The 25,307-nt window shown below is 43.2% G+C and overlaps 1 protein-coding gene across 1 annotated transcript in view; it reads right to left on the bottom strand.

The window, feature by feature from the left end:
• RSPO1 (R-spondin 1) overlaps positions 1 to 25,307 on the bottom strand; it is a 104,188-nt gene that overhangs the window by 6,666 nt on the left and 72,215 nt on the right. Inside the window, exons 2-5 of the mRNA XM_069972664.1 lie at positions 20,859 to 21,205; positions 8,565 to 8,756; positions 7,603 to 7,749; positions 6,869 to 7,057 (exon numbers count right to left, since the gene is read on the bottom strand). Of these exons, the coding sequence (XP_069828765.1) occupies positions 6,869 to 7,057; positions 7,603 to 7,749; positions 8,565 to 8,756; positions 20,859 to 20,949 (619 nt within the window). The 5' untranslated portion in view covers positions 20,950 to 21,205. The remainder of the gene's footprint in view (positions 1 to 6,868; positions 7,058 to 7,602; positions 7,750 to 8,564; positions 8,757 to 20,858; positions 21,206 to 25,307) is intronic.

Genomic DNA, 25,307 nt, shown 5'->3' with positions numbered 1-25,307 from the left:
ATAACACACCTGACCAATACCGCAATACAGTGACTGGATAACACCACCAGACCTGACCAATACCTCCTTAGTGTGACTGAATAACACTGTCATACCACACCTGACCAATACCGCCATACTGTGACTGGATAACACTGCCAGACCTGACCAATACCGCCATACTGTGACTAGGTAACACCGCCATACCAGACCTGACCAATACAACCATACTGTGACTGGATAACAACGCCATACCAGACCTGACCAATACCGCCATACTGTGACTGGATAACACAACGCCATACCAGACCTGACCAATACCGACACACTGTGACTGAATAACACTGCCATACCAGACCTGACCAATACTGCCATACTGTGACTGGGTAACACTGCCATACCAGACCTGACCAATACCGCCATACTGTGACTGGGTAACACTGCCATACCAGACCTGACCAATACCGCCATACTGTGACTGGATAACACCACTATACCAGGCCTGACCAATACCGCCACACTGTGACTGGAGAACACCGCCTTGCCAGACCTGACCAATACCGCCATACTGTGACTGGATAACACCGCCATACCAGACCTGACCAAATACTGACACACTGTGACTGAAAAACACTGCCATACCCGACCTGACCGCTACCGCCATACTGTGACTGGATAACACCGCTATACCAGACCTGACCAATACTGCCATACCCCCCCTTGAAAAGACACCAGATTTTCTGGCAAGTCTGAACGGGAGGGTACTGCCCCTCTGCAAGGTGCTACCCTAGGCACCAGACCATGGGTGCCTAATGGTAAATACGACCTTGCAGGTATACAGGACACTACAGTTATACAGGACCCCAAAAATATACACTACAGGTGCACGGGACATTCACCAACTATGTACTTCAGGCATAAAGGACCCCAAAATTTACACTACAGGTATACAGGACCTCCACCAACTATATACTTCAGGTATACAGGACCCCCACCAACTATATACTACAGGTATATAGGACCCCAAACTATACACTACAGGTATACAGGACCCCAAAACTATACACTACAGGTATACAGGAACTCCACCAACTATATACTACAGGTATATAGGACCCCAAACTATACACTACAGGTTTACAGGAACCCAAAACTATACACTACAAGTATACAGGACCTCCACCAACTAAATACTTCAGGTATACAGGACCTCCACCAACTATATACTACAGGTATATAGGACCCCAAACTATACACTTCAGGTATACAGGACCCCAAAACTATACACTACAGGTATACAGGAACTCCACCAACTATATACTACAGGTATATAGGACCCCAAACTATACACTACAGGTTTACAGGAACCCAAAACTATACACTACAAGTATACAGGACCTCCACCAACTCTATAATATAGGTATACAGCACCCCCACCAACTCTATACTACAGGTATACAGGACCCCAAACTATACACTACAGGTATACAGGACCCCAAAACCATACACTACAGGTATACAGGAACTCCACCAACTATATACTACAGGTATATAGGACCCCAAACTATACACTACAGGTATACAAGACCCCCAAAACTATACACTACAGGTATACAGCACCTCCACCAACTCTATACTACAGGTATGCAGCATCTTTACCAACTCTATGCTACAGGTATACAGGACTCCCAAACTTTACACTACAGGTATACAGGACCTCCACCAACTATATACTACAGGTATACAGGACCCTCAAACTATACACTACAGGTATACAGGACCCCCGAGCTATATACTACTGGTATACAAGACCTCCACCAACTATACCCTACAGGTATCCAGGACCCTCAAACTATAAACTACAGGTATACAAGACCTCCACCAACTATACCCTACAGGTATCCAGGACCCTCAAACTATAAATTACAGGTATACAAGACCTCCACGAACTATACATTACAGGTATACAGCACCAACTATATAGTACTGGTATACAGGATTCCTGAACTATACACTGCAGGTATACGGGACTTCCCAAACTATACAGTATAGGTATACAGCCCCCCCCCAACTATACACTACTGGTATACAGGACCTCCCTCAACTATACAGTATAGGTATACAACCCCTCCCCACACACACACAACTACACACTACAGGTATACAGGACCCCCCAACTATGCACTACAGATATGCGAGACCCCTAAAAACTATACACTGAAGGTATACAGAACCCCTCCAACAATGCACTACGGGTATACACTAATTCCACTGATTAACTCAGATGAAATAATACCCATAATTAGATTGGCCTCCTGGGCACCTTAGAACAAATCTAATTAACACACTGACACTTTATACCCGGGCAGCGCCGGGTACATTTTCTAGTGTGTATATATATATATATATATATATATATAAATAAAGCCCAGCATACCATTATATATAAAGCCCAGCATACCATTATATATATACAGCCCACCATACCAATATATATACTGTATATATATATATATATATATATATATATATATATATATAGTAATGTAGAAAGGGAAGAGATGGCACTCCGGAATAAAGTGAAGGTGTATTTTATTCACCCAACACGTGTGGCAACGTTTCGACTCTGCTCTAGAGTCTTTCTCAAGCCTTGAGAAAGACTCTAGAGCAGAGTCGAAACGTTGCCACACGTGTTGGGTGAATAAATTACACCTTCACTTTATTCCGGAGTGGCGTCTCTTCCCTTTCTATATTACTATCCTGAAGGTACCGGGGGTCGGTTACCTGAGTCGCGCACCCTCAAGCTTGAAGCTTATTGACTGCAAGTCAACACAGTGCCATTCTACCCCTTCATCTGTCTGTATATACACAGCACAGCATACTATTATATGTACAGCCCAGCATACTATTATATATACATACAGGCCGGCATACATACATATACATACAGCCCAGCTTTAGCCTATGTTCCCACACAATATTTTGGTCTGAATTTTTGGTCAGTATTTAGCTCAGTATTTTGCAACCAAAACCAGGAATGGATTGAAAACACAGAAAGACTATGTTTACACACTGTTGAAATTGAGTGGATGGCCGCCATATAACGGTAAATAGAGATGAGCGAACCTGGAGCATGCTCGAGTCCATCCGAACCCGAACTTTCGGCATTTGATTAGCGGTGGCTGCTGAAGTTGGATAAAGCCCTAAGGCTATGTGGAAATCATGGATATAGTCATTGGCTGTATCCATGTTTTCCAGACAACCTTAGAGCTTTATCCAAGTTTAGCAGCCACCGCTAGTCAAATGCCGAATGTTCGGGTTCGGATGGACTCCGGCATGCTCGAGGTTCACTCATCTCTAATGGTAAATAACAGGCATTGTTTTAAAAAAACAGCAAAAATTTGCCATTAAATGGCGGCCATCCACTCCATTTCAACAGTGTGTGAATATAGCCTTTCTGTATTTCCAATCCACTCCTGGCTTTGGTTACTGACCAAAATGCTGAGCGAGAAGGGTACAACCGGCCTTATACTCAAAAAGCAGGTTTGCCAACACACCTGTGTGCCCACCAGGCACTGGCGTCACCTGACAAAACCCTTAAGGCCCGGCTGTATCTCGGCCATCACCACAAGTAGTGGCGTCACACTTCCATCTAGCAAGTGACCGGCTGTCCCACTACTACAACATCATCTGGGGGCTCACCACAATGTTCCTCAGATGTACATCCTAGAAAATTGACAATGAATTGACAACAAGGTGTTACCAGATGGGGCGTGTCCCTACACAATCTGACAGATCCCCAAATGGTAACATCCTGCTGTCAATTTATTTATGTATTTCCAGTAAGAATAATAGATAAACGGCCCAACACAATCATTTGTGGGCATCCTTTCTAAATTCTATTTTAGGCTATGTTCACACTATGTAAAAACAACGGCAAACCATGGCCATTTTAAAAAAAAAACAAAACAGCAGTTGTTTGAACAATTATGGCCATTGCTATTAAATACAGTTGTTGTTTTTACCTAGTGTGAACATAGCCTGATGGAGAATACACACTTGTTACCTTCGCGGACTATCGACTGATACAGCTACGTCAGAATAACCGACAGGTTCTCTTTAAGAACAAGTGTGCCTGTGCTCAGACTGATGTTTTGGCCGCAGCTGTGCGAGATTCTTCGCAGTCCGTGGGTGTTGAGAAGGAGCAGGCGTATTGGAGATAGATTTGTTTCTGCAGTTTTTCTCTCTATGTTGATGTTTTGCAGCTCTAAAGCCTGAGGTTTTGTTTTGGAGATAACATCCGAGGGTCCGGCCAAGTTTATACAGGAAGAATGTAAGCTGGCCCCTTTTAATTAATGCCCTTTTAACAAATGATACGTTATCAGACTAAACCAGAGTCTAGAAGTTCACTCCAGAGAAATTCCTGGAGCGGTAAGGTATCGTAAACACAAGTCCACTTCTGTAAGCTCCGCCACTAAGACGCCTGTGGCACCACGTGAATTCTCTTGAACCTACTGCTTGGAGGGCAGGCAGCTGCCCAGACAACCCTTTTATCATCACCCACACTGCTTTACGGATTTGCAATAGAGCTTTCATTATAGTCTTGTTTGGTACACCAGACCTGGCGGCCAGTCAGAGCCGTCCATGGCTCTGCCGATTTGGTGGTCTGGAAGACTCCAGAGATATAGCGGTTATCTGCCTTTTCCAAAAACATTAGTCACTAAGAACAAAAAGGCTTCATTTTATTTTTTTTGGGTCGCACTAATATGTTTTTCATGGAACATTTGGAGGAATTATCTGTTTTAGGACCAGATCTGTGAATAAATTTTATTTTCTTTGCCTTTCGGATTAATAAAGATCGGACCCTTGAAGTGAATAAGCAGAAAACATTCCCTTTTTTTATATAAAGACATAAATTTCTGCACTTTTGAGCATGGCATCAAAATTAGGGATGGTCCGAACCTGCTGAGGTTCGGGTTCGTATGAACCCGAACTCTCGGCAATGATTCCCGCTGTCTGCCCGCTCCGTGGAGAGGGTGGATACAGCGGGAGGACCATAGCCATTGGCTGTATCCCAGTTTTCCAGGTGGTCCTCCCGATGTATCCACCCACTGCACGGAGCGGGCAGACAGCGGGAATCTGATGCCGAGCGTTGGGGTTCATACGAACCCGAACCTCGGCAGGTTCGGACCATCCTTAATCAAAATCAAGGAATCAGTCAAGTTTTTTTGTCTTTGGTCTCCAGTAGGTAACTGGTGTTTCTATACAGGGGCGTAACTACCACTATAGCAGCCATAGCGGCTGCTATGGGGCCCGCCGCATCAGGGGGCCCCATGGCCTGCTCCTGCAATACACTGGGCCCCCTGAGCCGTTATCATTTGCAGCACCGGGTGGCCCTGCTGGTCTCCTGGGTTTTGCAAATGTCCCTTTAACTGCAAGCACTCCTGACCAGAGCTAGCAGTTATGTAGTTATGACTTCACTTGACCGTTTAGTGGTCAGTCTGGGGGGGGGGGGGGCCCAATCAAAAGTTTACTATGGGGCCCAGCCATTTCTAGTTACGCCCCTGTTTCTATAAGAGGTGTCATGAGAAATTAGCGTATGTTCACACTGAGCAAATACAGCGGAATCCCGCCGTGCTCAGTGTCCCGCTGTGAGTGAATGAGAGGGTGCGCGCTCCGCCACTGACATGTCACTTCTGTGAGTGGAGAGCTGCGGCTGCGGCTGCGGAGGAGCGCGCGCTCTCCAATTGAGATGATATGACACACTGAGGCAGGCGTAATTCTGTGCCGCGGAATTACGCCTATGTGAACATACCCTTAGGTCTGAAGAAAGTAGAGACCTTTTGTGGTTATTAGAGATGAGAGAACCGAAGTTCCCAAACTGAGAATCATTCCGAACTGTGCAAAAAGTACCGAACCAAACTTTTTACAAAGTTCAGAACCTGTTTGAAAAGATGGCCGCCACTCATCTAAAAAACAAAAAAGAAAATGTTTGCTCACCTGTCCACCCTCTTCCGATGTCCTTTGCCGGGTCTCCATTGTCTTCAGCTGTGTCTTAAGCCCACTCAGCCAATCATTGACTGAGATGAGACAGCACTGCGGACAGTGATTGGCTGAGTGGGCTGTCATCTGGTCTCGAGAGTGGCAGCCTGTTCAGCCATTCACTGGCCATTGCACTGTCCCATCTCAGTCAGTCAGTGATTGGCCAAGCCGGAGAGTGACAGCCCACGCCACTAATCACTGACTGAATGAGATGGAACAGCACAGCTGTCAGAGAATGGTTGTGCAGACTGTCACTCTCAAACAAGAGTGGCAGCCTTCTCAGCCATTCACTGGCCGCGGCACTCTCCCGTCTCAGTCAGCGAGTGATTGGCTCAGCGGCAGAATGACAGCACACTCAGCCAATCACTGGCTGACGGAAATGGGACAGTGCCGAGGCCAGTGATTGGCTAAGCAGGCTGTTTTTCTCGAGTCAAGAGTGACAGCCCTCTCGGCCAATCAATGGCCACGGTGCTGTCCTGTCTTAGACAATGATTGGCTACGTGGACTGTCACTCTCCAGCTCAGCCAATTACTGACTGACTGAGACGGGACAGCACAGCTGTCAGAGATTGGTTGAGTGGGCTGTCACTCTCGAGACGAGTGACAGCCCTCTCAGCCAATCACTAGCCATGGTGCTGTTGGTCCCAGTCAGCCAGTGATTGGCTGAGCAGGCTATCACTCTCCAGTTCAGCCAATCACTGACTGACTGAGACATGACTGTGGCGCAGTCAGAGATTGGTTGATGGCTGGCGCTGTTTTTGCTAGAAAGTAGCTGTGCTTTTTCTCATGTTGGATAACTTCTTTAATATTCTGTTAGTTGCAGTACACACAGGTAAGTGAACACCTACCTTTAGGGCATGGGTTAGTGGGCATTGTGCATTTCCTCTTCTCTGTAGTAGGTGGACAGAGAGATTCGCCCCCTAGTGGTGCCTTCAGGACCTTCCTACTTCTCTCTTCGAATCCATTTTTTCTCCCACATTTTTTTCCTTTAGGAGTACATGGACTCCATGATCCCCATTCACTCATTTCACATTGTGCTGAAATACAATAGATAGCAGTTGATTTGTATATCAGGCAAATGTATCTGTAAAAACTGACTACAGACGAGAATGATAGAAAGAGCTGGATGTCATTGGATCCCAATGTACAATGGAATAGCTATAACTGAGACAAATGATGTGCAGATGGCTTGAATCAAAATTTAGGATCTGCAATATACAGTACTCTAAGTTTTCTGTTTAAATAAATGTTCATACATATGGCCACTAGGTGTCGTGTCCACATTCAGTAGCTGTATATTTCTTGATGCATATACTTCTTGTATACTTTTTGGTGCATATACTTCCTGGGACATAAACTTCCTATATACTTCCTGGGGCATATGCTTCCTGTATACTTCCTGGGACATATTCTTTCTGGAGCATATATTTCCCATATACATTATTGGGCATGTTCTTCCTGTATACTTCCTGGGGCATATACTTCCTGTATACTCCTGGGACATATACTACCTGTATACTTCCTGGGGCGTATACCTCAATGACACTCTTCATAGGTGTACGGGAATGTATAGTAGACTTACCGGAACTGCATTCCTTTGTGCCGTTTGCTGCAATAAATCCCTCTGGACAGGTGGAGTAACATACTCCTTTATGTAAGTAGAAACCATCATTACACTTTGTGCAAAATGTCTTGCTGAAGCATTCCTCACAGTTAGTCATTTTACACCCTATAAAAATAATACAAATTATTATTATCATCAGCATCACAAAAACAACAATCTAATTGACATATTGTATGGTAACCAACACCTGTGTCAGAATACTTATACTGTACAAGCTAATGATGGCCGCACCTCTGATTCTGCATATAGGAAATAACAACACTACAAAGGTATCCATAGACTATAATGAAATCAACAGGGGTTGTGGTGGCAAGCAGTTTTTCCATATACTAGTTTAAAGCAACATCATACACATGGCCAAACTGCACTCAGTTCAGTCTTTTCTCTGTTCAAAAAAAGAGACCAAACACAGGAAATCCCCGTCCTTTGAGCACTCACACAAGGGAAGATGCCTGTACATCATGCAGGTTGTAACCTTGTATACAGAGATTTTGGTGATGTATGACAGGAGAGCTGACCGTACAATGCGAGCACCCCTAGGATTCTCTTCTACTGAATATGGAAGCTGTACACATGCAAAGAAAAGACTTGTTCTGCTCCATGCGCCCAGAAATGACGGCCCATCAATTCCGATCAAATCAAAGTCACGAGCGTAAAAAGAACGGGGACTTCCTGTCTTTGGTCTCTTTTCTGAACATAGAAAAAAACAAATATCAGCACGGAGCGAGCATGGCCCGCAGTATGACCGGAAGGGAGACACCTAGTGGCCATATGAATAATGTTGATTTAAACATTTAAAAAAAGTAAATAAAAAATAATAATAGCGTATGTTGCAGTATAACGTCTTGTGATCACAGCCCATGGGGATTTCATGTTTTTTATTTTTTTTTTATTTTTGCAACAGTGCCTCTTTAACTTACTCATGCACTTGCTAATATCCCGATTGCGATCACCATAGTATCCTTTAGGACAGGATTGCAAGCAGACCCCAATTTGTCGTATGTCATTTCTTTCCAAAAGGATAAAAAGCTTTGGTAAGCACTTGACGCAACCGTTAAACTCCGAACAAGCCTCACAGCCTTTGGTGCAGCTTTGGCTCACGTCGGTACTTCCTGTTGGAGGAAAGAGCACAGTAGGAAGTCACTTGCTTTGTAAATAAATACAGAACATATAATAATGGATATGCATGCAGTTTTAGGTTATTATTTGAAATAAAAACATGTTTTTCTGGGCTCAGTTCATATATTTTAAAGGGGTACACCAACGGGGGGGGGGCACTTTTGTGCTGGGACCGGGGAGAAGGTGGCCTAGGGAAAAGACGTCCACTCACCTCCCTGGTTCCAGGGGCGGGTCCCGCATCGCGGCGCTCCGGTGCCCGGTTCCCGGCCGCTTCCGGGTGTCTGGCGCGGGCCCGAGTCGTAACGTCTCGGGTCCATTCAGCCGCTATGCCAGACCCGCCGCTGGAACTGGGGAGGTGAGTGGACGTCTTTTCCCTAGGCCACCTCCTCCCCGGTCCCAGCACAAAAGTGCCCCCCCGCTGGAGTACCCCTTTAACACCTAGGTCTACATCATAGGATTGCTCTTTATACCAATTATTTTTTTTCAATGAAACAAAGAAACTGTAAACTGTAGCCAGACACAGTCCCATAATGATGCTTCACTTTGCAAGAACTTGATGTCTTGTTTTTATTTAGAAAATTTTTGATTGCTTTTTATCATTTTTTTTTTCTGATATATTTAATAAAAATAAATCCGCAATACAGGTGTTTTTCCATGCAGGAACAATATCGTTATATTTTAACCCCGTATCTTACGCGGGGGGAGTTCAGAGAGGGATCCCGCCGCTCCCAGGCTGTTATGTATAGCCAGGGAGCGCCTCTATTAAGCATCTAAATGCAGCTGTCAAACCTGACAGCTGCATTTAAAGGCTTTGCTCCTCAGTTACCTGGTGTCTAGTGAGAGGGATCTCCCCCCCGCGATCGCATCGCGATCCGTTCTTTTGGCTGGGTCTGGACTCAGCGTCACAATGACGCTGATCCCGGCTCGGCAATAGATTGCACTGGCCTGAAACAGGCCAGAGCAATGTATCACCGATCTCATTGATCATTGCTGTGTATATATACAGCATTGATCTCTATCAGAGATCAGTGCTCTGTATATACAAGTCCCCCAGGGGGACTTTCAGTTAATGTAAAAAAAAAAAAAAAGTTAAAACGTTTTTTTGTTAATAAAAAATCCCCTCCCCTAATAAAAGTCCAAATCACCCCCCTTTTCCCATTTTATAAATAAATAAACATATTTGGTATCGCCGCGGGCGTAGTCGCCCAAACTATTAATTAATCACATTCCTGATCTCACACGGTAAACGGCGTCAGCGCAAAAAAATTCCAAAGTGCAAAATTGCGCATTTTTGGTTTCATCAAATCCAGAAAAAATGTAATAAAAAGCGATCAAAAAGTCGTATATGCGCAATCAAGGTACCGATAGAAAGAACACATCATGGCGCAAAAAATAGCCCCATAGACCAAAGGATAAAAGCGCTATAAGCCTGGAAATAGAGCGATTTTAAGGAACATATATTTGTTAACAATGGTTTGAATTTATAAGTTATACATGTTACACATCGTTGTAATCGTAACGACTTGAGGAACATTTATAACAAGATAGTTTTACCCCAGGGCTAACGGCGTAAACACAAAACTCAATTAAATGAAAACAAATTCCTTTTTTTTTCAATTTGACAGCGAAAGCGATTTTTTTTCCGGTTTCGCAGCATATTTTATGGGAAAATAAAGTCTGTCATTGCAAAGTAAAATTGGTGTCGCAAAAAATAAGGGCTCATGTGGGTCTCTAGGTGAAAAATTGCAACAAAAATTGCGACATCAAGTCGAAAATTGGCTTTGACCTTAAGGGGTTAATAGTTTGGACAATTCTGCATGCTACCATATATAATGTTTTTTTTATTTATTTTTCTTATATTTTTGTTTGTATAATGGGACAGGGATAATTCAAACGTTTATTGGGGCATTATTTAATAACTTTTTCCCCTTCTTTTTACACACTATTTTTTTATGCTCAGATAGCATATACTGATCAATGCTATGCCATAGTATAGCACTCATCAGTACTATCATTGATCTGTGTATAGAGTCTGCCTGAGAGCAAACTCTATGCACAGATTGCCCATCCAACAAGTGTTTTACCCGATCAGTCAGTGACAGGCCTAATCCTGTCACTGACTTTCTGTGTAACTACGGCTGTCTGTCATTACGTCTGGCTCAGGGGACACTGATCACATTGACGCGACCCTGCACACATTACATGACCAACCAAGTAATACATTGTAGCTTTACCTCTTTGGTGAAGACAAGCTGTTTGCAGCAACTCTATTCACTGGATAATAAAGCATAGGACCCCCTTTTTGGTGTCCATATGCAGTCACAGAGTATAATAAGAGGGGGCTATATCATTGGAATAAGCCTTTTAAGGCTGCGTTCACACGTAACAGATCCGCAGCAGGTTTCTCGCTGCAAATTTGCAGCAAGACCCACTGCGAATCCCTGCCCAGTACACCCTATGGGCAGACAAACTCGCGTTTGTCCGCAGCCCGGCCTGTTAACCCTCCAGCTGCCGGAGCGTAAACTTCACCTGGTCCCCGCTCCGGCTTGCTTCGGGGCTCCCGGTGTCTTCACGTCCCGCTCAGCCAATCAGTGCGCTACGGCAGAGCGGGATGTGATTGGAACCCCCGAGCGGGGACCAGGTGAAGTATACACTCCGGAGGCGGGGAGGTTAACAAGACATACTCGCAGTGGCATGTGCATCCTACTGCGAGTTTGTCTGCTCATAGGGTGTACTGGGCAGGGATCCGCAGCGGGACTTGCTGCGAATTCTCAGCGAGAAACCCGCTGTGGATCCGTTATGTGTGAACGCAGCCTAAAGGGGTAAAGTGGTTCTTCACTCCACAAATAAAGCCATGTAATTAGTGATGAGACTGGAGATAACACGAACCAGCTGTAGTAATGAAATCTATGGCTGCAGCTGAGCTGGGATGAAACAGGACACTGAAGGAATACAGGACAGAAGATAAGATTATATAGTCAGAAAAGCCTGGAGTGCTTCTTTAAAAGGGTTGATGTGACAAAGCAAAGTAGGTAAAATCAGAAAAGCCATGGCCAAATCTTAGCTGTAAGTGAATAAAAAAAAATTGCGGCTTTTTTCTCTCCTCTTTGGTGTTTTTTTTGTTTAGTTTTTTTCCCCAGCTCTTTAGCATTTTTTTTCCAAAACACGGCATGCTGAGGTTTAGGCATCTTTTTCTGCAAACTGTGGCGTTTCTCTCCCATAGACTTCAATGGAATTTTCTTCTGTTCAACTTAAGAACGCCAAATAAGCCATTCACTCTAAAAATGCCAGTAAAAACGCCAAAATAATCTTTGTCAAGTTTTGTGGCGTTTTTTTTTTTTTTTTTTTTTTTAATCTCTAGACTTCCAATACTTATCAGCTGTTGTATGTCCTGCAGGAAGTGGTGTATTTTTTCCAGTATGACACAGTGCTCTCTGCTGCCACCTCTGTCTGTGACAGGAACTGTCCAGAGCAGCAGCAAATCCCTATAGAAAACCTCTCCTGCTCTGGAAAGTTCCTGACATGGACAGAGGTGGCAGCAAAGAGCAGTGTGTCAGATTGGAAAGATTACACCACTTCCTGCAGGACATGCAGCAGCTGATATGTACTGAAAGACTGCACATTTTTTTTATAGAAGTAAATTACAAATCTATATACCACCACCCCTCCCGCAGTGTATAAAGAACTAGTTGTTCCTACCACAGTTCATCTTTAGTGGTGACTACTTTAAAAACTAAGAAATAAAAAATATTTTTTAAAAAAGCATAAACCTCGTGCTGATCGCTGCATAAATGCAAAAATATTGGTGTAGAAACTATTAATTATTGACGACTTGATACTATGGGGCTTAAGTGAAACCCAGCGCACTAAAAGCGATCATATTCAGCCCTGTTAGGCATCGTCCTTATAAACAGCAATTTGTCTTCCATGTCTGTGGTGACTCTGGTTTTACAGACATGCCTAACCCTTTGTGCGCTGGGGGGTGTTTACAACCCGACGACTCGCAGGAATGTCTGATTATTTAGATTCGCGACTTATAACAGCTCGTTATATCCTGTAAACAACCAAAGCAATTACCTCTCTCTTTTTTCTTCCAGCAGATCTTGGACATGATATCAAGGTTGTGGTTTGTGGTTACCTTCTTCTAAATTCTTTTTCTTCTTAAACGTTAATAGTCTTACTGACCATGTGTGCGGATCGTGCAAAGTGGCTCGTAAAACTGGTTTCCTAACAAAAAGCTTTTGTGACCTATAAAGTTGATCCAACCAGTGAGACTCTACTGATCCTGAGATGTCTCTGATGAGACTTATCTATGCAGTGAATGTGCCATAAAAGTCCTATTACCCGTATAGATTGGGGCAAAGTTCACGCAACTTTTTGGGGGGCCGTTTCGAAGCAGTTTTCTTCTTTTCTTTTTTTTTTGGAAAGCCATGAATAATAATAATAATAATAATAATGATAATGATCTGATGAAGCACGCATGCGCATGAAACAGCTGTGATAGCTTGTGTGAATCAGTGGTTGGTGTCTGAGCCCGCTACAGATGGACCTGCTGAAATGTAAAAAATTTACATGAAATAAAGATTGCACATCAGTACGGTGAGTGCCCTCTTATCTTTTTCTCTTTATCGGATGAAATAATAATAATAATGCTTTTATTGACAGTTGGTTAATTTTGGTCCCTGTCCCCATTAGGGCTCACAATCTAAATGGACCTATCTGTATGTTTTGGGTGTAGGAGGAACTCGGAGTACACGGAGGAACCCCACAGGGAACATACAAACTCTTTACAGATGTGGCCCTAGGTTGGATTTGAACCCAGGACCCCAGCGCTGCAAGGCTACAGTGCTAACCACTGAGCCACCTTAGCACAAAACACAGCCTGTTTTATTGACAGCTGGCCAAAATAAAAAGTAGTGTGAACATAGCCTAAAGTGGTATTTCCAGTCATGTAAAATTTTTTATATGGTTCTTCCTTTGCAGAGAACATAATAAACATGCAATTCTTACCTCACTTTGCTCCCCTGGTGTCATTTCCAAGGCTGTCTCAGCAGTGACAGCTTGCTCAGCCAATCACTGATTGAGATAGGACAGCATAGTGGCCAGTGATTGGCTGAGCAGGCTGTCACTGCTGAGATGAGTGAGCAGTGAGCATGCAGTGTTTAGGAAGGCTGTAGGTGCTGTCATTGATGGCAGGTATGTGTCTGTGAGGTCGCTGGCCTCAGTGATATAGAAAACCCAATAGACCCACACCAGTGACACATTGCTGAGTGGTTGTTTTTGCTGAAGCCTGGATGGGGAAGGCCACTCCCATACTCCAGCCTGGGCCGTACCAGCCATTTAGAAGGCAGCTGGTTCAATACATTAGGGGTGTGGTGCTTTACTGAACAGAGCCCTATGCCCCATGTAATACTATCTGCTATTATACTCATAGATATCGATCAGGGAGCAGCGAGAGGGGCTACCCGAACAATCCTTAGATTGTTCGGGTGGTCCACTAAAGTCAGTTGTGGTCTGATTCCGTGGCTCCTATTACACGGAGCTGCAGACCATTGTTTACAACATTGTGCATGTTGGCTGATCGTTTCTGTTTAACATCCGCTATAACACTGAACAATTATCGCCCAGGATGGTCGATAATCGGCCAAGTAAAGCTGATATTCGTTCAGTGTAAGCTTGTGGGGCCTGCTGCACCTAGACAGTGAGACCGCTACCTTTACTTGCATGTTACCTAAAGTAAGGACTTGAAGTGTCAGTGTTGTTTACATTTTTTTTTGCAGAAATCAATAGTTCAGGCGATTTTAAGAAACTTTATAATTGGGTTTATTAGACAGAAAATGCATTTTTATCATGAAAAATGTGTCTGAAGCTCTCCCCCCTGTCTTCATGGTTTTATATGGATAGGGGAGGGGTGGAGAGAGATGAGGCACCAAACCAGGACAACAAAGAGTTAATTTAGCTACATCACTGTGCTATCTCCTCTGAAGTCAGCACTGACCTCTCTGACCTCTGAATACCGGCATTCACACAGTTCCCACTGTGTAATCCTTTGTTCTCTGCTCTCTGCTGGTGACTAATCTCCCTCCTCCCCCTCCCCTCTCCATAGGTTACACAGGGCTCGACTGATGTAAAAGAGTCGAGATTTCCTGATAATGAGCAGTGAATGAGAGAGTGGAGGGGGGGGGGGGGGCCTGGGGAAAGTCTTTTTGAATGCAGAAAATGGCATATTTGCCTAATAAACCCAATTACAAAGTTTCTTATAATCGCCTGTACTATTGATTTCTGCAAAAAAAGAAAGGAAAAAAAACAATAACAGTAACACTTTAAAGTTATGTTCATGCTGAAGAAAAGATATTTGAGTTTAAAAGACAGTGTTTACAAACTAAAGTTTGGTTTTTTGGTTTTTTAAACTTTGGTTTTTTTTTTTTTTTTAATTTGACTGGAACCCGTGCCAATGGACTCCATTTGTCCTGCCCCCTCCCTATAAGTGTCATACATTCAGTAGTTTTTTTCTAAAGTATGTTATTTGGTAACATTAAATGAAAGTATTTGCTGTCATTGGGATAACCCAGGTAGACTTCGGCCCTCCAGAACTACAATTCCCATCATGCCTGAGCAGCAAAAGATGTAGTTTTGCAACAGCTGGAGGGCGGAAGGTTCTCCCCATCCCTGGGTTAATCGATAACAAGCTATAAATGCTGGAAGTAAAACTGGAGATTCCCCATAAAGAAATGACAAAGGTAAATACCACGGACAGACCTCACGTCCATGGAAATTACTAATTAACCACAAGAACATTTTGGAGTACACACTATCATGTAGTCCATTCAAGTTAATTCTGGTTTAGCTTAGAAGGAAACAACAACTGAGTGGTATTCCAACATCATGTACAAAAAAAAATAAAAATGTGCAGACGCATGTAGCATTGCAGCAAATTTTTAGCAAATCAGGCATTGAATTTGCTTCGTAGTCCCACTATTGTATCTACTATAGTTTGATTGTTTTAATGAAAATCTGTTTGTATGCGATTCACGAATATTTGCGAACTTCATGAAACGAATTTCTGAGTGATTTGCTCATCTCTACCCAGAATGCATTTCATTCCCTCAGCTTTTCATCACAGTCCTCCCACCCTCCCTTCTCCCCTCCTACAGCACTCCTGCTAGTTCCCCGCCCAGAGCTGCTAAAGAAAAATTTAGATGACATAGGTGCGGCTGGTGAGTGGTGGTCAGAAGGGCATGACGGGAGCCCAGAGACAAGATGCAGCCAAGCCTCCCGAGACAGCAGAGGACGATGCATTGTCCCAGAGAGCTGGAGAAGCCAGCGAGCTAGAGACCATACCACACATAGTAGTTCTTTCATTTTAAACTTCCTGTCAGGGGTAAAGGCCCTATTCCACGGAATGATTATCGGCCGATATCGGCCGTTACGGGCAAATATTGTCCCGTGGAATAGAAGGCAACGATCAGCCGTCATCGTACACGTTGGCTGATCGTTGTGTAAAAACTAACGACTCATACAACAACGTGGGATAGGAGCGGCGGCAGCAGACCGCTGCTGTATGCTATGGGCGGGCGGACTCATCCGCTCGCTGCTGACGCGTGGAATAGTGGCTGCAGCGAGTGGGGAACAAGGAAAAAACGAGCGCTAATGGTGCTTGTTTGCTCCTCATAGTCGCACCATGGAATAGGGGCTTAAATAAAGCAGGGGTATAGCAGGCTGAAGCCAGTACAATTAGTTATAACTAGTTAGTAGCTATGTTTCTTGAGTTGAACGTTTTATTTAGTCTGATACTGGAAGACCCCTTTAACATAATCCTGGGTTATACGATTAATCCAAACCCAACAGCAAACAACCTTGTAAGGCTATGTTCCACTACGTAAAAGTACGGCCGTTGTTGCCATCGGCAAAAACGGCCGTACTTTGTGCGGTGTGTAACACAGCATATCTTCTATGGGATCCCAGCTGGAGCATATACACATCGTATACGCTCCGGCCGGGATCCTGTACGGGGCCGCAAATAACTGACTATTTCTAGTAGCCGGTTCCCCGCTCTTACAGGTCAATGACTTTCGTGCAGTTACAGAATCTACAAACATCTTCAGGAACTTTTTTGTAATGTCATATGCGGACCCGGTGCGTGTTTATACTGCATGGAGCTAAGGGAAATAGCTTCGATTATTGTCTGCCTGAAGGAACCTCTAATGTCGTGTGTCCACGCGTTATCGATGATCTGCATTATTATGTTCGGCAGATGAGATCCCTGTCCACGCCACCAGTAACTGCCCTATGGAGTATTGATGTCTTGTACAATGCTCCACCTTACCATATGGCCATAACAAGGTCTCGCTTTGAAGCAATCTAAAAATGTCTGCATTATAATGACCCCACACAGGATCGCCTGCTCTAAATAAGACTGGATATTAAAGGGGTATTCGCTAAGGCCGCGAAGGTGGTGATGAAAGCCACAACATCCTGTTACCTCCCCAGTTCAAGCACTGGGGCGCCCATTATACTACTCCAGTCCCCAGGTCCCCCGTTGCTTCCTGGTCTCGGACAGGGCTTGAGATGTGACGTTTCAAGCCCATTTAGCCATTCAACAACAGAAGCGGGACCCCATTACAGCCATTGAATGGCCTCAAGCCCCTTCTCTGGCCGGGGACCGGGGGACTGGACCAGCATGATGTGGGCCCCAATGCTGGAAACGGGGAGGTAAAAGGACGTTGTTGCTTTCATGCACCCCCTCCCCGGCTTTATGAAAGAAGGTCTCTCGCCCACAATGCCCCTTTAATCATTTTACCAATACCTACACAGTTAGGGTATGTTCACACTGAGCAAATGGGGTGGAATTCCGCGGTGGAACTCTCCGCCTGGTTCACTGTCAGACCACATCTCTATGGGAGGGCTTCCGCGCCTCCGCTGTCCTCTGAAAGAACGTCAATGTCAACTCTTTGAGCGGAGAGCGTGCAATACCTCCCATAGAGATGCGGTCTGACACTGAAGCAGTCGGAGTTCGGTAGTGAAGAGTTCCACCGCAGAATTCCGTCCCATTTGCTCAGTGTGAACATACCCTAAGAGGGCAAGGTATGGCATAAACTCAGGGTACACTTATAGGTAGTGATGAGCAAATACTGTTCGATCGAATAGATATTCGATCGAATAGTGAGATATTTGAATATTCGATATTCGTACGAATATCCCGCGAATATTTGACAAATATTCGATAAGCGTTCATATCCCCCAGCTTCCGGTTTTACCCTCCAAATGTTCAAATAGATGTTTTTCACTAATCGAATACTTGTTCCCATAGACTTTAATGGGATCGAATATTCAATCGAATATTCGCGGGATATTCATACGAATATCGAATATTCGAATATCTCACTATTCGCTCATCACTACTTTTAGGTTTCGAATATATGAAGAAAGATACATCCCAGTTCAACCCTCACCATGTCCCTCCATCCGTGGAGTTAGTAGAAAAATCATATCGGAACTGAAGGTACACATTTCTTGATCAAGGTTACTACCTCTATGTGGAGGAAATGCTGTGGGTCCCTGTCGAATGTTTTATTATAATGTACGGGATGGTAATAAACTATATCGGCCTTGTTTCCAGAGAGTCCATTGTTTCTAACAGCAAAATCGGACACAATTAAAAAATATAAATCTATTGGTATACAAGAATGACCATGTTTTCCACGCGTCCAGGAGATTAAACATTGAAAGCTTTATATATATAACGGGGGAAAAAAACACGTTTAGAAGCGGCTTAGTCAGTCTGTTTGCATTTCCTTTTCTGATCTCGTGATTAGCTAGAAAATAGTTGGATAATTCCAGTGTAATGCTCACTTCATTGCCTCCCATAGACAAGGACTTCCTGCAGATTACACAGCATCAAGCACATGCCAGCTTCCAAAGTGTGCAAAACATACAAGCGATAAGCTGAGCGGGCGACAATCCCAGCGTTCTCATCACAGGGCAATGCACAGGGCAGACGCGCTCTCCGGTTTTGCTGGTATATACTGCATTGTTAACTGAATTATCCCTAAATTATCCCATTTTAAAACTTTTCAATTAAATTGATCTTTGTTAATAAAGTTTATTGATGAGAACAAAAGCGGAAAGTATATGTATAAAATTATTTGAAATTCCATAATATAACCATACATGGTCTGGGCTTTGTTTTACATGTTAAAGAGACTCTGTCCACAAAGTCTGTACCCCCAAAACCACTTGTGCCGTCAGATACTGTCAAGATCTGTCCTGGGTTCCGTTCAGCAGGTGATGCAGTCATTGTCCTTAAAAACAACTTTTAAACTTGCAGCCCTGTGTCAAATTGGCGTGGCCTAGAGTACCCATGCCCTAACCTTGCACCGCCTCTCTGTCTCTCCTCCCCACCCCCTTTATCATTAAGAATGCCACTGGCAGGATATTTCCTGTTCCTCTGCAGTGAACACTTCACAGGTGCCTTAACGATCCAGCCCATGTGCAGTGTTCACACAGCTGATGAATAGGAGACAACCTGCCTGGAGCATTCCTAATAATGAGGAGGGCAGGGAGTATGGACAGAGAGATGGTGCCAGCCTAATGCACAGACACTCTAGGCCATGGCCGTTGGGCACGGGGCTGCAAGTTTAAAAGTTGTTTTTTTAGGACAATAACTGCATCACCTGCCGAATGGACCCCAGGACAGATGTTGGATTAAAAGCAGCTGTATTTTTATCCCATCTTTAAAAGGGTTATCCAGAGTTTAATGTTTATTTATATATTGCTGCCCTGTTGGTAAACATAATAAACATGTTATACTTACCTCTCTGCACTCCCCTGTATTCCATTGTAGCCTCTCCAGTGTACCCTTCTGACTACAGCTCTGTTATTTCTGAGACAAACTCCTCCCAGCAGTTACAGCCCGCTCAGCCAATCACTGGCTGAGACAGGATAGCAAAATGTTCAGTGATTGGCTAAGCGGGCTGTCACTGCTGAGCCAAGTTCGTCTTGGAAGTAGCGGAGCTGCAATCAGCAGGGGACAATGGAGAGGCCGCATCAGGACACCGGGGGAACGTGAAGAGGTAAGTATAACACGTTTATTATGTTTACCAACAGGGTAGCGATATTTATATATATATATATATATATATATATATATATATATATTAAACGCTGGATAACCCCTTTAATAAGTAACTCAACTAATGGTGCACTCTTGTTAGTTGCTGCCTTCAAAACTAAAAACTAAATACTCGCGCTCTGTGGCCTGTGAAGAGATGATTCCACACGGAGCTGCTATTGTCTCCTCTATCTACTGGTGTCACATGATGCGGCAATGCTGTACAGAACACTTTACTGCAGCCTCCTCTTATCACCACAGACACAACAGGAAGTCTCAGCTTAGTTTTGGCCCCAGTGATAACAATAAAAACTGTAAGATCTCAGGATTATTTTATAATATAGATAGAAAAATTGAAAAATAAAAAAAAAAAATCACCAAAAATTCTTAAAAAGTATATGTAACATAAAAACATAATTTACACAATAAGTCATTTTCTGACGACTCTGTCTCTTTAAATCCTCAAAATCTCCCATGATTAAAAAAAACAAAACAAAAAAAACAACAAAATATTCAATAATGTTCAATAAACTACAAGATTTTTTTGCAGGATGCCTATATAGTAATGTACAGCAGATGACACTAAAAGCCCAGCGGCATCCATGGCCCTAGGAAATATGTGCTGTACACATGGGAAATGTCTGCAGAATATAATAGTACAATGGGTTATACAATATTATACATATTGTATTGTATTATTATTACAATAAAGTTATATTTTAATATAATAATAATAATAATAATAATAATAATAATAATAATAATAAAATGTATTATTTATTCTATTTTAAAGTCATTAAAAAAAAAGTTTACAGCCGGCATGTAGAATTTTTGAATGGAAGTGCAAAGTTTATTGGAACGTTGCATTAGACCGGCCGCCTTTACTGGAGGTAAAAAAATAACATAATTTTCTGTATTTCATATCTGACTGTGGAATGGAATGAATGTTAGATGGAGCGGAGTCAGCGGCGGGGCTTGTACTTACTTCTCCTGTGTCTCCTCCCCTTCACAACCTTGCTGCTGTCTGCAATATCCATCAAGATCAAGACGAGCACAGTGAACAGTCCAAACTGCATAGTAACTCTCCAGCACTGAGTGCATGCAAAGCCGGCAGATTGGAGGGAGTCGGTGCCACCCTGGTGGTTGTTTTAGTATCTGCTGAGTCTGATGACAAGTGCAAGTCTGTACATGCCTGGTCCAGGGAAAAACCTGCAATTCACATCATCTGCTCTGGGAACTCTAAGTGGCAGGCAGTTCTTCTGACATTGTGAAGTCGGATCCAGTTCCATTGATGTTGTCACTGGAGACGCTACATGAATCCTCCGGGGGTAGCTGCAGGGGAGACAGAAATAAGGAGCGGTTAATACAAAGACTTATATATAAAAAATCCAATAATAAATTACCTAGAGAGTCCTACTTGTATCATAGGGGGACATGTATCAAGGGGCGAAATCGTATTTTTCGGCGGAAAGGGGCCATTTGCGAATAAATTTATTTAAAAATAAAAATATAAAATATTCGCAAATGGCCACTTTCCGCCCGGTACACCAGGGGGAGGGGGCAGGGAGGGGGCGGTACGGGGGGCACAGAAAACGCCAGACTTAATAAATGTCCCCCATAGACCTCTGCCTACTCCGTGATTCCTAAGTGCTGCATAAGGTGGGAAGAGAGAAGTCTCATTTATATGGATGGGTATAGAAGTTGATCACTTTAGATTTAGGCTATGTTCACACGCTGTACAAACAACGGCCGACGTTTGACACTACCTACGGCTGGAATTATTGATCATGATCATTAAAGGGGTACTCCGGCCCTGCAGTATAATCTGTGTACAGCCGGGGAGGGGCTTGAAATAGAAACCGGCGGTGACTTAGCCCCCCCCTCCCCCGGTTCCAGCGGCAGCTCTCGGATTACGCCGCCCCGTACCCGCGGCCGCTTCCTGGTTACAGCTGCGGCATGAGACGTGACGTCTTCACGCTACTTTTTTAAAAGCAATAAAACGTGACAGAGAATATACATATTGGGGGTTATTTTAATCGGACTGACCAGAGGAATACAGATAACAAGTTTTACTGCCCAAAGAACAATGAAATCCCCAATTAAAAAAAAAACAAAAATGAAGCAGTGGCAGGTTACTTTACAACAGATTTTAAAGGGGTACTCTGACGAAAATGTTTTTTTTTCAGCTGGTGTCAGAAAATTATACAGATTTGTAATTTACTTCTGTTTCAAACGTCTAGAATTGTCCACAGCAGGGGCAATAGAAAACCTCTCCTGCTTTCCAGGCTGTAAAGAATATATTACTTCCTGCAGGACATACAGCAGCTGATAAGTACTGGAAGACTGGAGATTTTTTTTTTAATAGAAGTAATTTACAGATCTCTGGCACCAGTTGATTAGAAAGAAAACATTTTTTTTTTTTTTTACTTCTCTTTAATGTAGCACATCATTAGATTCTATTATATTTATTCATTATACATTTTAATATATAACCTGTAATGTATTTATATATTTAAATAAGCGCTGCGGAATCTGTTGGCGCTATACAAATAAATATTATTATTATTCTATTCTATATGTGTGTTTTTTACCTGTTTTACCTTTTTTTTATACTGTGTGTGAACATAGCCTTAGGGCCCTATTCCACCGGACGATTATCGCTCAGACTATCGTTAAGTCGTTCGAATCTAAACGATAATCATTCGTTTGAATAGCAGTTAACGACTAACGACCAAACGAGAAATCGTTGATCGCTTTATAAGACCTGGACCTATTTTTATCATCGCTCGTTCGCAAATCGTTCGCATTGAATAAGAAGTCGTTCGGTCGTTCGCAGTAGTGACGAACGCAATAGCGACGACAAGACGACCGCAAAAACGATCATAATTAACGATTATTGTTCCGTGTAAATGGGCGAACGATTTCAGGTCTTTCGTTTGGATCGTTTATCGTTAACGATTATGAGATCGGTAATCGTCCGGATAAGTGATAGACGTCCATTGTAGGAAAACCTCAGTATGTTCTTCAGTGTAACCAGTAGATGTCACTGCAGGGCAATAAAGTGATGGAGCAAACACTGAGCGCACCGGAACACTAGAGGTTTGGCAGTAAGGTAACTGAGTTAACGATATATCATCTGATCAGTACCAGAATATTCTATGCATAGATTTATGAATTATTTGTTAAATTATTCCTATTCAGCAGGTTAAAAAAAAAACCAGACGTTTAAGCTGTGTTCACACAACCTTTTTTTCCTCTCTGTTTTTGAAGAGAAAAAAAATTACGTCCGTCATTTCGCTATTTGGCCGCTCATCAGAGCAGTTACGGCTGCTGGTACATTATTGGGATTACTCATTGGCCTTTAATTAAAAAGTTCATTGAATTTAATATTAAAAAAGGGGAAAGGACGGTAAAAAAAAAAGAAAAACTGTGTGTGACCAACTAAAAAAATTTGGTTCAGACCTAAAATCATCGTTCGCCACCAGCGCATCGCTGCAGTGAAATAGCGGTGCACGGCGGCGACCGACGATTTCAGCAGCATCATACATTACCTGGCCGGGCGCAGGTCTTCTCCTTCTCCCGGTCCTGCGCCGCAGCTTCGGAGTGGGGCTGTCTGAACTGAAAGACTGCTCAGCCAATCACTGGCCGCGGCGTTTCCAGCCAGTGATTGGCTAAACGGTCTGTCAGTTCAGACAGCCCCGCTCCGAAGCTGCTGTGGCGCAGGACCGGGAGAAGGAGAAGACCTGCGCCCGGCCAGGTAATTTATGTAACAAGGGCTGCAAGGACATCAGTAATGATGTCCCTGCAGCCCTCGCCTAACGATCATCGGGGCCCTGGAATAGGCCCAGTAAACGAGCGCCGATCTAGCAGATCGGCGCTCGTTTACATCGTTGATCGGGCCCTGCTTGGCCCATGGAATAGGACCCTTACTTGTTATTCAAGGGGCATATAGTCGAGGTAACCTAAAAGGGTATTCCACTCAAACATAACTTTTCATAAGTTGCTGCCCATGGTGAGACTAACAATTCCTTCCATACTTGTTATTATCTATGCAGTCTCCTTCCGCTCCTTCCTTGCTTTCTGCTGAAGACACAAAAATCTGTATGTGAGCTTTTATCTCTGACTCCCCCTCCCCCCCTCTTCTGAGACAGATGATGTAAACAAGTCCCTATCTGCAACTTTTTAGCTGTTTAGTAATGCCAGGTAAGAACTGGGATTGGATGGGAGCCATGGCACCTGAAGGCCAGAGACCTATGAAAATCTGTGAGGCCCAGCTGTAACTGTTAGGTATAGTGCACAGCAGTACAGATCTAATGCTGTGTACTATACTGCCAATCTGACAGTTGCAGCGGCAAGTCCCCTAGAGGGACAAAAAAAGTAAAATAAAAAATGTTCTTTCCTAATGATTAAAAAACAAAAACACGTATAAATTAGGTATTTCCCTGTTCATAACCACCCAGTGTATTTATACCATCGAGACAAATTCACATAGCATCCCAAAAACCACTCCAGCTAAATCTGAACAAAAATTTGTGCTCTGCGTTGGATATGTGTCTTGACATTGCGGTGAGTTGTTGCATTTTTCTGTATTTTTGTGTGTTTGCAATTTCAGCCATAGCAACGTGCTCCTGCCTAGTGTGAATGGTGTTGTAGGAGAGCTGACCAAATTAGTCTTTTTTTTTTATGTTTCAAAAATTGGCGCTCCGCCTCTTCTCAGTCCTGCTTTGTGATCAAAGAGCAGATTCTGGTTACGTATAGGGCACTGCCGTAATTTTGAGCTTAATGTACAAATTTACAAAAAGTTTTGTCTAATGACAAAACTTTCCTATAAATTCTATGGGGTCTAAAGGCTTAATCGACTCCTACATGAATTCTTTGAGGGTGAAGTTTTGAAATGGGGTCAATTCTGGATGGTTTCTGCTGTACTGGTACCATAGAGGGTTTCGATCCAAATTTTACTGGAAAAATGTAAAAATTTCACTTTTACAGCCCAATGATAAGAACTTTCCTCCAACACTTGTGGGGTCTAAATGCACCTATTGCCCCTAGATGAATTTTTTGAGAAGTAAAGTATCTAAAATGAGGTCACTTCCGGGCTATATTCACACAACGTCAAAAATAGAAAAAGGCCGATTTTTATATTTAAAAAACATCAGTTTTTGCCGCGATTTAACTGACTGCAATGGCAATTCATTGAAGTCAATGGGAAGACGGAGGTCCCAATGCACACAAAGCATTAAATAACGGACGTTTTTACTGCGTACGTCAAAATAATGAATATGATCATTATTTTCGGACGTCTTTTGCAAACAGCGGACGTTTTTTATTAGTTGTTCACACACAGTTTTTCTTTTGTCACCATTCTTTTTCCGTTTTTACTATTCAATTCAATGGACTTTTCAATTAAGTCGCATCCAAAGGGCAATTAGTAACC

The sequence above is a fragment of the Dendropsophus ebraccatus genome, chromosome 5 (assembly GCF_027789765.1).
Source record: "Dendropsophus ebraccatus isolate aDenEbr1 chromosome 5, aDenEbr1.pat, whole genome shotgun sequence".
Lineage (NCBI taxonomy): Eukaryota > Metazoa > Chordata > Amphibia > Anura > Hylidae > Dendropsophus > Dendropsophus ebraccatus.
Note: the sequence above shows the minus strand (reverse complement) of the source record. Positions and strands in the feature narration are given on the sequence as shown.